Here is a 14,586-nt window from a genome sequence, read left to right on the forward strand (position 1 = left end):
GCTGGCGGTCTGCAGTCCACCCCAGAGGTGTAGGCTATGCGACAGGGCACAACAGGGTATCCTGCACGGGACAGGATCTCGCACACGCTAAGGGCTAGGGTCGCCAGTCCACCCAAAACACGTCTTCGGGCTGTGGGAGGAATCCCACGCAAACGTCACGCGGTTGAATTCAAACCCGGAGCCGAGAAGCACCAGCACTTCCCTCTGCGCCGCCACGGTGCCCAAAAGTGATTCGCGATGTTTAACGAAGCACTCGCAGGCAGTCCACAGCATCGACGAACACATAAAATCTGAGAGGTGGAGAGTTTTTGTTCCGCATAAATTTGCACTTTCATTTTTGGCTCTCAGCCTAAACAGTGTTGTGTTTCATCAGCAGGGATCACACTTGGCCATTTGGAAGAGGCTGATAATTCCCCCCGTCAACTGCGGTGCCCTAAAATATCCCTCCCCCCCCCCCCCCCCCCCCCAAAATGACAGCTCCGCACGCAGGAAATGGTTATAAACAGGAGGTGGAGGTGAGATGCCGCCAATTTCAGCAGCAGGAGCCGAAGGGGTTTGTGTGCCTTCCGTACTCCTGGATCGAACCAATTCCACCTGCTTTAGGGAAGCGGGCGAAATCTGAATTCGGCTTCACCTACTGGACTCGGGTTAGGAACCGAAAGTCCGGGTTGTAACTCGGGTTCTTTTTCTTCCCAATTTAAGACTGAACGATCTGCAGGCGCATGAAGACGGAAGCCAGTGTCCGTGCGGCCAGAGGCTGCCGGGGAGAGCCAAGGTGCGAGAGCCTCCCGTCCGCTTTTGGGCCCTTTCCGTCCCCACACCGCACCACCTTACTGCCTGCCCATAACTCGCTACCTGGCGCCTGTCTGCCCCTGGCTGTGAAAACCCTCCCTGCTCTGGCAGTAGCGTAGTGCACTATGGTCAGGTAGAGTTCCTCAACCGCACTGCACACTCGCTCAGATCCTCCCTTTAGGGCCCAACATAATCCCTGCATAAAACATCCGTAAGCTTGTCACCTTCAGGATCGGCGTTTACTGTGTGTTTGTTCAGCTGATGCTTTTCTCCAGGGTGGCTTACCACGTCGGGTTTGTACCTTTCAGGCTAAATCGGGGTAAGTACCTTGCTCAAGGGTCCTACGGTAGTGACGGGGATTCAAAGAAGCTCCTTTAACTGCAAGGTAGCACCGCTGACCAGTCTGATACCTGCTGCCCCTTGGAAGAGCTAGAAAATCCTTCATAATTCAGTCATTCATGTCAGCGGTAAGTACTGTGCTTTGACAAACGAATGCTGTACGTGAAGGTTTTCGCACATCCTAATGTAGAAACCCCGACCTAAGGGCTCGAGTGGCCTTTCAGGGGTCAGCGTGCCCGGGTGGCGAGTGACCTCTCGATTCGTGTCACCGTGGGAAGAAAGAAGGCGCACCAGCTGCCGCGGATCAGGTCAGCCGAGATGTGAATATCGACCTAGGCGAGGTGATGCGAATGTAAAGTCGAGGCGAGCCGATAACGTGTAGTTTCCATTTTATCGTGGGCACACGTGTGGACGCTCTGATGGGACCTTGTCCTCCACGGCGCTGCTGCCTGGTATGTGCAGCACATAGAGTTGTTCTGGGCTCCTGAGGCTCTGCTGCATCGCTCTGCTGCTGCTGTTGTTGTTCCGCTCCTGTGGCGCTACGGGGTCATCCCCCAGGCTCGCTGTTATACTGATCTTACACGATTAGAGACAATCGGAGACGTCGGCGAGTGCCTGTTGGACGCTGGCGCCTGCGCCAGGGTCTTCCGTCGTTCCCGGGTCTCTCCTCGTGTCCCCTTGTCCTTACATCAACCTATCTATTTATAGCCAGAGCTGGTCCCCCCCTTCTCCGCTCCCGCCCCTGTCCCTCTCTCCATCTCCGCACTGCAGGAATGATGGGAGTGGGAGAGCGGCGGGGGGGCGGGGAGAAAGCCAGGCATTGTCTCCATGTCAGCGAGGGAGAGAGAGGATGGGGGGGCAGCAAGAATGAAAGAACCATTGAGAGCGAGAGCGGTGGAGACACACCAGGCGCCCCCCGTCCCCCCTCGCTCCATTGTTCGCTCGAGAGACATCGGCAAACGACAGGAATCCGGAGCGAGGGAGGAGAGGACGAGAGGGACGGGGGGGACAGGAGAAGAGAGCGAGAGCAAAGAGATGGCCCTTTGTGTTGCCCTGGGGACCCAGTGCGGAGAAAGTGCACAGGGAAGATAAATAGGGTGAATGGGGGGTGTTGACCTTGCTCTAGAACTCAACTTTCACATTTCTCTACCCCCCCACGCCAAACAGCAGCACTCAGCTGTAATATGTACATGTCAGTGAAGGGCCACAGCGGCTCTGATCTGGACGCCTCTACTTTCGCACTTATTCTTTGCTCTGAATGGGAGCGAAAAAGAGGAACGTCCATCATAAAACAACAGTGCGCGATGTCGGTCCGCACACTCGGCCCCCCCCGTGGATGTTCAGAAGCTCCCCCCGACAGAGCCGGTGCATTCCCTGCACAGGATGCCGGTCCATAGCGCACGTGTGTGTGTAATATCGGCGTAACGCGAATCACCGATCATAACCGCGTTGACAAGAGCGGCACGATAATGATGATCGCGTTGCGGCCGTCGTTTGTCATACAGTGCGCCCTGCGTCATTAATCCGATGATAAACACATTTTCCATCTGACAGCGTTCCCAATTTGGATCTTGTTTTGACTTTACATTTTTGTCTGTCTTGAAGTTGTTTCCTTGTCTGTTTTCATACTTTGATCAATCTGAAGGACGCTTTTGAGCGAGACGAGAGAAACTGAAAGGGACGGGATGACCGAGTGTGTGTGTGCGCGTGTGTGTGTGGAAGAGGCAGGGGCGGTGAGGGGAGTGGACAGAGAGAGAGAGGGTGTGGCTGGGTATAAACCCAGGTCCTGAGGGGTCCTGACTGGAAGCCCTCAATCCTCGCACCCTGCGCCTCTCCTCTCTGCAGCGGTACACACCCTGAGCTCAGAGTGGGACCACATCGCTCTTCTACGCTCCCGTGCTGCGAAAAGAAGAGTCCAACATGCTAGCCTTCTTGGCTCTGGCACTGGTTGCGCTGGTGGGGATAGGTAACGTATGGTCCTCCTCTTACTCACAGTTTGCTCAAAATCCTTGTGATGGCAAACAGAGCAGCATCATGGTCCTCTGGATCACTGTCTTCATCACTCGCGCGCTCGCCAAACGGCCGTCTTGAGCGCAGTGGCGGAAGTTCTCAGCCGCAAACACCGGAACCCACGATGTGCTTTAATGAAAATGCTTAAAGCTTCGGGGTCCGCTTATTTACATACTAATATTAGATAACTGATATGATTAATTTTAATAAAGTGCCTATAGATTTCAAGGTACTTTGCCAAAAAAAAATGAGACCATAACTTACTGACATCACGATATTTCATTCTGACCCACTAACGATCATTCTTTGTCTCGAGTGCTCGCTTTCAAACAGGTCATGTTGCCTCTTTTACTTCGATTTGCGTGCAGTTTCAGGATTTCATATTAATCACTTTATTTTAGGAGAGAATAAAAAGTCTCATTTACTATGCAGTGGAGAACAGCTTAGTTTTTCTATTAAGCAAAAAGAGCATAATGCTTTGAAATATATTTTATTGTCTGGGTTTTGATTGCTCTACACTGACTTTGTTCTAAGTGAAGCAGTTTCAGGAAAACGCTGTTTACATAAACACACACACACACACACACACACACACACACAGAACGTACAGGCCGAGTGCTGACACTCCAGTGGCATCAAGGTTTGTTGTCACAGAAAGAGATGTGACAGATGTAACGCTGCACTCCTCAGCTGTGTTGTCATGGAAAGAGTGTGATGCGGTACTGTGGTGCGAAGTTGTGTTGTCATGGAAACAGGCTGGTCCCTCTTCCAGAGGCAAAAAGCTGAATTTAGTGCAAGTGAAAGACAATATTCCACGGTTCGATGTTTTTCCCCCCACATTGTACTCGGGGACGTGTGGGGAGGAGCGTACTGCTTTTCTCTCTTGCGAAACATTTTGGGGGAAAAAATATGTTTCACAATAGCCACACAGAAGTAATCGAAATCATACGCCGAAGAGTATCATCTTCATTGAGATATATAATATTTGAACATTTCAGTTTGTCCTAAATTTACACCTGCTATCTGTTTTTACATTTTTTTTCTTTTTTGCAACCCTCTACTTCAGTGAAGTGCTGCAGTTTTATTAAAAAAAAAAAAATGATTACTTGCATTAAAGCAGACGTGCAGCTCTGGATAAGCAATTTTCACCGTGGTATTTGATATTACTGCTGGAAACGTTACTGATGAAGTGGTGTAAAGAAGGAAGCTTTCATGTGCGTCAGTTTTTAACCCTTAAGCACCGTGGCACACTTTTTTTTTTCAGCGGTTTTCCTTTTCCAGCCGCACGCAGGTGCAGGAGCAGGTAAAAGGCGGTACGCAGCCGGACGCTCGCGGCACGTGTGGCAGCGCCTTTGCCGTCGACTCCGGAAGGGGTCTTCGGCTCTTTGCTGTCTATCACGAAGTACCGTGAATTCGGCTTCGTTACCTTCCTCTCCAGCCAAAGTCTCCAGCCTTAAAATGATAATTTAATAAAACAAAAGAGCTGAAATGGGGTTTCCCTTTCCTCGCCCCAACTCTCCGCGAGGTCCCGGCTTGACGCTCACACCTTACCCAGTGTTTACCAGCGCAATCTGTAAACGGCTGACAAAATTTTTCGTGGGGTATCATACTCGTAGGCATTATTCCATGATTTTGTGCTGTATTACACTGTACACAAAAAAAAAAAAGGTAGGAGGGTATGAGGATTTGTCTATCCTGTATTTTATGCACCTACTCGATCGATGAACCTCGGTGCAGCAAGTGGTAGGGAACAAACTAGGTTTACTTGAGTCACATGTCTGCAGCTTTGTCTCCTTCTCTTAATATAATGCATAAATTGTACTTTTCCTGAGATGTTCGTCGCTTTGGACAAAAGCGTCCGCTAAATGAGTAAATGTAAATGGTTTTTGTAATTATTACTTGAGCAGTTCAGGAGCTCCTAAGCTGCGTGTTGGATTTAGAGCAAGAACTTATTTACCTGCTGCTTCATCCATCAGCTGCAGAACCACAAGTAGGGGAAATAACCGCGTTTCATACTTGTCCGAACGGAATTTGCCGCACTGAAATGAGGGTTACGTCAGTATTGCGGAGGACCGGTGGAAATAGTGATTAACGTGAGGGAACGTAAAGCCGTCTCAAGGTTTCACGCCGGCCCCCCACTCCTGACGCGAACACCTTTTCGTTGAGTGCAGATGTGCAGAAGAAGTTCATTTTGCCAGCGTACGTTGACATAATGCTAGTGTATGCAAGATCATCCTTCCCAAAGACCGAAGCGTTCAGGCACAGTCGCGCATGCAGCTCAGATACAGCTAATAATCTTTTGTATAATTAATAGCTACACAACTCTGAGGTTATTTTTGAACCGCGTTGTTAGTGCTGCCAGCATGTACGTTCTCCAACGCCTCCACAGCGTCCAGCAGCACAGTCGCTGCACCGAGTGGGAAACGTCCTACAAAATCACAGCGACACAAAGGAAAACGACACGTGTAGTTATGGGAAAATTTCAGAGGCGGGTGTGAGATCAACTGAGTAAATGCGAAGCTGTGATTTAACACACATCACCAAAGTTCTCTGTTGTCCTATGTTGGAAATGAATTAATGTTTTACTTCATGTGCACCACCCCTCCCCCCCCAGCCCCACAGTCCCAGGCCATCGTCATTTACACGGGCTGGGAGCGCCACGCCCTGGTCGGCTCTGATGTGCGGCTGTCCTGCTCTTTCTTCTCCTGGCGCTGGACCTCTGAGGATGTGACCTTTTCCTGGAGCTACCGGCCTGATGGTTCCAGGGACAGCATCTCAGTACGCCACTTTCTCCCCCAGTCCCTCCATTTCCTCTAGTTCTCCCACTTTCCCTAGTTCTCCAGTTCCTGCAGTTCCTCTAGTTCCTCAAGTTCTCCACCCCCTCCGGTTTCCCCAGTTCCTTTAGTTCTCCAGTCCCTCCTGTTCTCCCAGTTCCTCTAGTTCTTCTAGTTTCTCCAGTTCCCTCCATTTTCCCTGGACCCCACAGTTCTCCAGGTTTGCCACTTCTTCTAGTTCCCCAGTGTCTCCTGATCCTATGTCTCCTTCACTCCGACCCTTTCCCCATTTTCTTCTGTGAAAATGCAAAAAAAAAACATAATCCCAACTTCAGACCAAAAATATGATTTATTCTAAAGGTGGTCAGTGATCATTAATGCGATCAACATCAATTCGTTTAGCGCACGCTTTTTTCCAAAGCGGCTTACAACCTAAAGGTACGTAGAGTGATTTATCCATTTATGTAGCTGGGTAATTTTACTGGAGCAATTCAGGTTAAGAACCTTCCTTGTGGGTACTGCAACTGGAGGTGAGATTCACTGCAGCCCCCCGTTGGATCCAAAGGCAGCGACTCTTACCGCTGTGCTACCAGCTTCAACAGAAAACATTCTACCTCACAGCATCCGTGTCCAGCATTTATGTTCCAGAAAACTGATCCATCTCCCTGTCTTTCCCCCTTTGGTCCCTCACAACCCCATAGATCTTCCACTACACAGGCGGTGCCCCTTATGTTGACAACAAGGGCCCATTCAGGGACAGGCTCGAGTTTATCGGGAACCCGAGTCGCAGGGACGGCTCCATACTCATCAAGAATGTGGACTACAACGACAATGGGACGTTCACCTGCGATGCCAAGAACCCCCCAGACATCGTAGGCCGTCCCTCCAGTGTCCGCCTGCTGGTTTTTGACAAATGTGAGTGTTGTCCTTATGTTTGTCTCCATCGTTCCCACCAAAGGTTACGGTGGTCCTAGTGTTCATCTTCACTGAGATGATCGGTTGATCTTATTCTTAACCCCAATTCTACACACTTGACACATTCCCACACACTTAAAATACTTTTGAAAAACATCAGTCGCTACGGCAACGTCCATAACCGATGAGTTCCTGCAACAGGACACCAGCTCCTACAGGCTTCCTGAATCCCAGTTGAAAACACTTGTCCGGTTTGCCTCCTTGCCAGTGCCTGTGCAAGCCGGCGTGATCACTGGAGCAATCATCGGGGCAGTTCTGGGCCTCTTGGTGCTGATTGTGGTCATCTACTACTTGATGAGGTTCCTGGTGGCCCGCCGTGTCTTCAACCTCAGCGTAAGGTGCGTGCCAGTCTTGGCCAGGTTCTCGTACTCCTTCCTGTGCTCCTCCAGCACCCCGTGCTGTGACTGCGTCTCTTTTCATGTTATATCTGTTCTTTGTCTTATTGCTGTGAATGGCTCTCGTGGGCGGAAGTCCGATCCCCAGCTTTAGGTGCGATCGGTGTGTCCGACCACTGTATGGCAGCCATGGTAACCCTGGTTTTCTTTGCCCCTCCAGCAAACATGGCAAGAAGGGGAAAGGTAAAGAGGGATCTCAGCCGAGACAGGTCAGTCTTCGGCCGACTTGCCGCTACACAGTTGCATGTTTCAAAACATTAAAACATAACACCCCCCAGCTAAATCTCTGACCGGAAAATACAGTCCATCTCAGTCAGTCGCAAGCATTAGTGCCAAAAAAAACATATTGCTTCACATATTCACTTACTATTGAATACGATGAGAGTATGATGAATAAAGGGCAGGATAAATTGCACATGAAATGTGAATGCACACAATATGTACAATGAGCTGTTTAAATCGAGCATATTAACTACAAAAGTTAAAGTACTGAGGTATTATTTTAATTAAATGCATGTTGTTGAAGCGACTGACTGCCTATCTTAGCTTTTATCACCCATCCTGTTGCTTTACCCTGCGACAATCTTTATGAACGTATTGATCAGATCGAGAAAGCGAAACCCTCGACTGGTACATGCTTCTTTTCCATACATAGTATTTTTTTCCCATTATAATACCTGTCAATGGTGAATTTTCCACTATCTCTGCGGCTTCATAGGTAGGTAGTTTGTTTGGCACGAGGAAGTTCTTTAAGAATTGCACCCAAGGCCTTTTATGCAGCCTGTCAGCATTCGGTGCACTGATAAAGGGGTAAAAATCATGGCTGTGGTCAAACTTGGCAGATTAAAATAAAACAACACATTCATTTTCCGTGATAAAAAAGAGCATTCGTCTTCTTATGACACATGTCCACATACAGAGAGACTAATGTTTCAGTAGAGGCATCACAGTCTTCTCTTGTATTTTATTTTATTTCATCTTATTTACCGGCACTCAATTCCACTGAAGTGGTGTGAAGCCAAAGAGTCAAATGGCCAATGTCCCTTATATTCCTCATAATTTTTTACTTTGCTGTCTCCTTAAGACGTAGGAATTGGACGCTGCAGGTAAAACATTGGTGCATACATTGGCGTATAAACGTTTGCACAAATCAGTTTCGAAAAGATTTTTGGGAAATTCATGGAAATAGGTTTTTCAGATTTTTTCGTCTCTGCTGTAACGACTTTGGAGGAAAAGGAAGTGGGTTTAATATGACTGATATGAGCTTAATGTAGCTGCCCTTGGAAACTGCATGTGGCTTCCGATGTTCCTCTGCTGCTTCCTTCTGCCTCCCCATGTCCCTCTGTTACCTCGTTTTATTACCCCGCTGCTTCGTTGTCGCACGCCTCGATGATAGCTCGGCCACTGTCAACTGCAAGCGGGTGTGTCATCGAAGCTGGACTCGTGGATACACCGCTGTCAGCGGTGGCATTTCTCTCGACGTGACCAATGAAACGTGTCGGTCGGAAATAACGATAAATTGTAATCCCGGGATTTTGGACTGGTTCGCATTCGCCATTCGCTCCTAGGTGACCTAAATGAGGGACGGAAGTCAACGTTTCACCACGGCAGGGACTGACAATGATTTTCGATGTGTGTGAGGACATGTTTGGGTTGCATCCTTGGCTGTGGGCCCCCGGATCTTGGGTTTACCTACTGGGTCAGACTTCAGGGAATGTTCTGGACACCATCTACCTCAGCGCTTAACTCAACTAACACCCCTGTCTATTTCACCGCCCTTCGCTCCTGTCCCTCGGTTCACTTGTGTGTCTCCTCTGTTTCGTCCCTCCAGGACACGAGGCCGTCCCGCTCTTTTTCCACAGGTGAACGCTGTAGAGCGCCACAGTAATGTCGTACCCGTACCCACAATGCTCTGGGGCATGTTTGCGAGTGACAAGCGATGATATGCAGGAGAACTCATTACGTGCGGTGCTCTCTTCAGCGGCGAAACCCACCTTTACTCTGCTGTCCCTTCTGGCCTCATGCGCAGCTCCTAAACCCCCCCCCCCACCACCACCACCACCCCGCTCGACCCCGTGCCTTTCCCTCTGGTCCTGCGTAATCCCGCCTCTGCTCCGTCACTCTCCTCGTCCTCAGTTCCAAGGCTAGGGTTGTGGTGACAGGCACCCACATTCACACTGTGGTAAATCCACAACTGCTGCATTGTTTCAGCACCAGAGTGTAAGTGCAGCACTCACTGTTCTGGTGTCCCCCAATGGCCCTCCACTATTTTCTTTTTAACTTTCATTGCTCGAACATCTATATTTTGCTACTAGGTCACTTTATAGAATGAACACATTAACCTGAGAACGAATGACCACAAAGCTATTTTACCTTCCATTCGGTACCAGAGGTTTTGCAATCAGAGGTGTTTCCACGGTAAAATGCAGTTCATCTCCGCGTGAGCGAACCTCAGGTGGGCGGAAACTGCAGGGAATGATGGGACAGTCCCGGCTATTACAACGTCAATGTTTTTTATTACAATTTCCAGGATTTAAAAAACTTTTGGGAAAAAAAAAAAAAAGTCTGGTTAGTTGGTGAAATGAAACTTAAAAAATGACCTCACTTGAATATTTACAGCGATATTCAATATGCGCGCGACGCTTTCGGTACAGAACAGAACGTTTTACGGAAATGCAGAATTGGAAAGAATCATTGTAGTATTTGCAGCGGCCTCCTCCTGACTGTCTCGCCGCAGTAATGGCAAGTTTTTCTCCCCGGTGGTGGGAAACCGAATGAAATAAAAGACAATTTGTTAAAGATGACTTTATCTGAGCATTTGGTGCCGATTTGATTTCTGAAAGATGCTTTCAATGCGTTGTAATGACCAGCGAGCTGCGCGAGCAGAGCCCCCCGCCCCCCCACCGCTCTGCTTTCGCGAGGATGAGCTGTATTTGCTGGAAGAGAGCTGCACTAACAAGGTGCCGCTGTCTGCTCGCGGAGGTTCACGCGCATCCATTTAGCCGACGTGCAGCAAACCCCGTGGACGGAGACAGCTGTACTTCAGCCGCGAACGGAGTGTGTGTCGCCCGCCGTTGGTGCACGTGGAAGGCGGTGCGCAGGCGTGTCACTCTCTCTGACTGACGGATACCTGTTTTGTCCCTCCCCCCTCTCCCCCCGCAGCCCCGGAGAGCGACCCCCTTCTCTTTCTTTTCCTCCTAATGTGACTCTCCCCGTCTCCCCGCTCCTCTCCACAGGGGCCCGCCCTCTACGCCACCCTGGACCAGTCCAAACTGAAGGCCTCGGCCTCCGAAAAGAAGAAGCAGGAGTCCCGCAAGGATAAGAAATAGGATTCGGGGAGCAGAGAGCTAGAACCCAGAGACAAAGGCCAGCTGGCCCAATCCAAATCCCAGAGACAGAAACAGAAAGCGGGGGGGCAGCAGGAAGGGCAGTCGCCCAAAACGGGCAGGGTGCTCATGACCATCGAACTGGAGCTGACCAAAGGGGAGGGTGAGGGGGAGGGAGGCATGCCCAAAAAGTCACCCAGCTTTCTGTCTCAACTGGCCAACAAACTGACCCAAAAATAAAGCGCAGGAAGGAGGGGACGGGACGGGACGGGACGGGGATAGGAAGGTCGGGGGCGTCTCGGTCTCGAGCGAGGCCGTCCACCAGGGCCCCGATGAAGTCTAACCCAAGGGTGGAGCACTCCCTCCTTGTAGGGGCAGGGCTCAACCCCGTCTTTCATTTGACAGCGGAGCAAAAATTATGATTATGCTGAAATACCCGAAGCAAACGATTTCTCGAAATTGGACACAAAAGGCGACGTTCCTAAATGGCACTTTCTAATCTTTCAGAGCTGAATTTGACAAAATAACCCTTAAATTTCTCAGTCTTCTTCAGACCTGACTGGACAGCTTAAATTGAACTTCTTCCAAAAGGAGCATCAACAATGCAATCACCGCTCCGGGGCTCTTCCGATTTCCACGTGTTCGGGGACACTTGTTTCTCTCATGCTTTACTTCGTCTCAAGTGTTTTGGAGACCATAGCGATTAATTCTGGCCGCCCTCTCTCTCTTTTCTCTCTCTCTCTCTCTCTCTCTCTGTCTCTCTCTCTCCGATAGATATTCTGAGTTCCCTTTTCCCACGCTCTGACTGGCACCAGGCTTCTTCGACCTCCCCCATGCCCCCCCCACGATACCTTCCCCAACTGATGCTGTAGCTAGATGCCACTCCAGCTCCGCCCCCAGAGCCCTAACCCCACCCCTCTGACACAACTGCCCGCCCACTCCAGTGTCTGATTGGGTGAGTCGACACTCCTCCCCACGGCAAACACTCCGGTCCCACCTCCTTACGCAGCAGCATTGGCCGTGCGGATTTCTGTCCGGGTGCGAGAGGGGACAGAAAACGTACGGCGTTCCTGGAGAATGTCGAGTTTCCGGCAAAGCGCCGCTGAACGGCAGAACCCCGTCAAAACCACAGCGTCTCAAACGTGTTAAAGGTGCTGAGGGACACTTAGCTACATGCAGCTGGTCTCTCCTTGTTGGTCTTCTGTACCTCAGGATTCTTTTCTTACCTCACTGTTAAAGGCAGATCCTGGCAGATGGCTTAGATCAGAGCTCGGAACGAGGACCAGCATCTATTGGTTGTTTTGCTGGATCCGCCGTTGTTTCCACGCACTCCTTGTTCAGTAGATTTGGCTCCTTTGGGTACACGTAGAATTCCAAATTTCAGAAACCGCCCATTCCCTCCCTACTTTAAAGAATGCATGTGGTTCTTCTGGAGAAATGTCAGGCGGGTGGACATCGTCGCACGCCGGAGCACGGCTCAGCCCCTACTCTTCCAGCTGAAGGGTCTGAAGGTGTGTCGGCGTTAGTCGGTTGCTGCACTGTAGTGACACGGAGTGTGTGCTCACATTGGACCATCGCTTTGTTTGTGGTCGGTGACTGAGACCGCCAAATGACGTCGAACTGACCGCACGAGCGGAAGGGAGGGCAGTGGTCCAACGAAAGGCACTGGCGTCACGCTGGCGTCACACCGGCGTCCACACTTTGCTGCGGAACCTCGGTTCTTCAAGTCCGGCGAGCTCTTCAGCGAATCATGTTGGAGGGAAATTGTTTTAGCGCTTATTTGCTAAAGGACCGTTTCCTTTGCGCACCGTCCCGGCGCCACACCCCCACACCCGCGGGTCTAAAGTCCAGGCGGAGGCGTTCCATCAGCATTCAGCCTGGTTGGTTTCAGACTTTCAGACTCACGTACCCTACGGCCCCATCCTCCCCGATCCTCCTCTTGCCACTGACACCCCCCTACCCCGACCCCGAGCAGCCCTCTCCTTCGCGCCTTCTTTTCTGCTGGTTGGAAACAGCAACGCCGCCCCCCCTCCCCGGCCCCTAAAGATCCACGTCCAGACCAAATCCTCCTTCCTGTCCATGTTATCGTAATGACGGCAAAACGAAGCCCTAATTCCGCTAGCTCTCTGCCCGTTACAAGGTTGTGTGTTTATGTACGTGTGTAGACAGATAAAACTTTGTTCATACCATCATAAATAAAGCAAATAATGACAGACAGACATTTTACATGTGTATAAAAATATGCAAAAACATGTTTGAGGGCGGCAGAAATGTAATAGTATTTAATGATATTTAATGATATTTCTGTCCTCCTCCTAGTGATCCCATTGGCTGTTTTGTGGATGAATGTGTTTCTGCAAAGTTTTTTTTTTTTTTTAAAAATTAAATTAAATTGACCTGGAGAATGATGGAGAAGAGGGAGTAGCAGCAGACTCCAGGGCTTGGCAGAGGTGGGACACTGCTGATCTCACTCCTGCTCATCCTGGGAAGAAAGACGGGGCTTAACGAAGGAAGTTGTGGGGAAAAGCGCTTTCACTGTACAGCCAAGCCAAAGTCCACGTTTACCATCAGTGAAAGTTTTCTCCTCCCTTCTTACCCTCATGTGTGCCTCCGGAAACCAAGGCAAGCGTGATCGGAACGTGATATTGAGCAGGTGGTCATGGGTAATGTAATTAGGGTATCGTCTTCAACTGAGGGGTGATTATGGATGGTGCAGTTAAATTTACCATAGTGAATTCCCTCACTGGAGAGAGGAACATGTGCCCTGATGGTTGCACATTTTCACATGTTCTGTTTTTTTTTCCATTTCCAAATGCAGGACATACCGTCGTCCACAGTCCAGCCACATGGATACCTGACATATGACAAAATACATAAAAATGTCTTGAAAACTTGGTGTACGTACTGTGTTCTTCATTGGGTTTCATTTAGACGTAACATTCCTTTATTTTGTCACATGGTGATTAACAGCTTCTTGTTTTTTTTTTACATTTCTTATTATTTTTATCCTAACTAAGACGATGTACTAATTCCACTGTTTTATGAATTTCAGTGTATAAAGAGAAACAATAAACACAACCTGGTTGTAAAATGGATAAAAGGAAATAAAGTGAAACGAACAGAACAAGGTGACTCAGGCCTTGTGTTTGGTGTGTGTGTGTGATGGGTGTGTAGGGTTGCGTAGGGTTGCGTGTTTAGTGTCCTTAATGCTTCGACAGCTAGTGCAAGACGACTTGTGTGAGAGAACTGCTCGCTCTGGCTCCGTTAACCACTTGCGTGCCGTCCTCCCAGTGAAGCCCATTTTAAGAGCTGCCGGTGGAGCCGCCGAAGGACCGATGAATGACGAATGACCCAACAGGAACGAAACGTAATGAAAAGTGCGGCTCAGATGGAGTTGATCCGAACCCATGTGTGTTTTGCACTTGCGTGGGGAGCTGTCGGAGTGTTACCCCATCGTGGGCTTATTCGTCGTCTACGCTCGGCCCCAGTCTTTCAAAGCGCATCGGTTCAGAGACGTGGTGCCACACGGGCGGAAAACAGATCCGCACACGGCGTGTCACCTGCATACACCCAAAAGATAGAGAACCCGTGCGCCAGTTGGCTCTCAACACTGTTCACTCACGACGTTCCCCTCTAGTCAACTTTGTTCAGGATATAATTTTTTCTCTGGGCTTAAAACACTTTGAAATGTGCAATTACTGCTGTTGCTCTCTTCTTCCCAACACATCACCTGCAAATTGCTCAGCATCCGTGATGCTTCTTTCATTCAAATTATACTGCACGCAGTCAGCATTTCGGACATGTCCGTAGCCGCATTGTGATGAAGGCACGTTGGCATCCGTGTGAGCACACCGGTGGAGAGTCCTGACAAAGAGTAAATGTACCTGTACTGTTACTTCCTGAGAGAATCAAGTAACGTCCATCCATCCATCCATCCATCCATCCATTCAACCAACCAACCAGACAGACACACGC

The 14,586-nt window shown here is 49.6% G+C and overlaps 1 protein-coding gene across 3 annotated transcripts; it reads left to right on the forward strand.

Moving 5' to 3' along the window:
- Nucleotides 1–2,945: 2,945 nt before the first annotated feature.
- mpz (myelin protein zero) lies at nt 2,946–13,735 on the forward strand. Of its 3 annotated transcripts, none has more exons than XM_018758190.2 (6): nt 2,946–3,097; nt 5,756–5,919; nt 6,617–6,830; nt 7,099–7,228; nt 7,446–7,494; nt 10,522–13,735. In XM_018758190.2, the coding sequence occupies exons 1-6, from the start codon at nt 3,052–3,054 to the stop codon at nt 10,612–10,614; spliced, it is 696 nt and encodes a 231-aa protein (XP_018613706.1). In that variant the 5' UTR covers nt 2,946–3,051; the 3' UTR covers nt 10,615–13,735. The 3 variants fall into 3 exon arrangements, with proteins under 3 accessions (XP_018613706.1, XP_018613708.1, XP_018613707.1); XM_018758192.2 differs by having other exon boundaries at nt 11,386–12,985; XM_018758191.1 differs by having other exon boundaries at nt 10,448–10,522.
- The last annotated feature ends 851 nt before the right edge of the window (nt 13,736–14,586 follow it).

This window comes from Scleropages formosus, chromosome 1 (assembly GCF_900964775.1).
Source record: "Scleropages formosus chromosome 1, fSclFor1.1, whole genome shotgun sequence".
NCBI lineage: Eukaryota > Metazoa > Chordata > Actinopteri > Osteoglossiformes > Osteoglossidae > Scleropages > Scleropages formosus.

Bases quoted from the DNA above. Each gene is read 5' to 3' on its own strand.
- mpz (XM_018758190.2), top strand. From the start codon at position 3,052: ATGCTAGCCTTCTTGGCTCTGGCACTGGTTGCGCTGGTGGGGATAG. The intron at 3,098-5,755 runs GTAACGTATGGT...CTCCCCCCCCAG, and splicing joins GGTTGCGCTGGTGGGGATAG to CCCCACAGTCCCAGGCCATC. The intron at 7,495-10,521 runs GTCAGTCTTCGG...TCCTCTCCACAG, and splicing joins AGGGATCTCAGCCGAGACAG to GGGCCCGCCCTCTACGCCAC.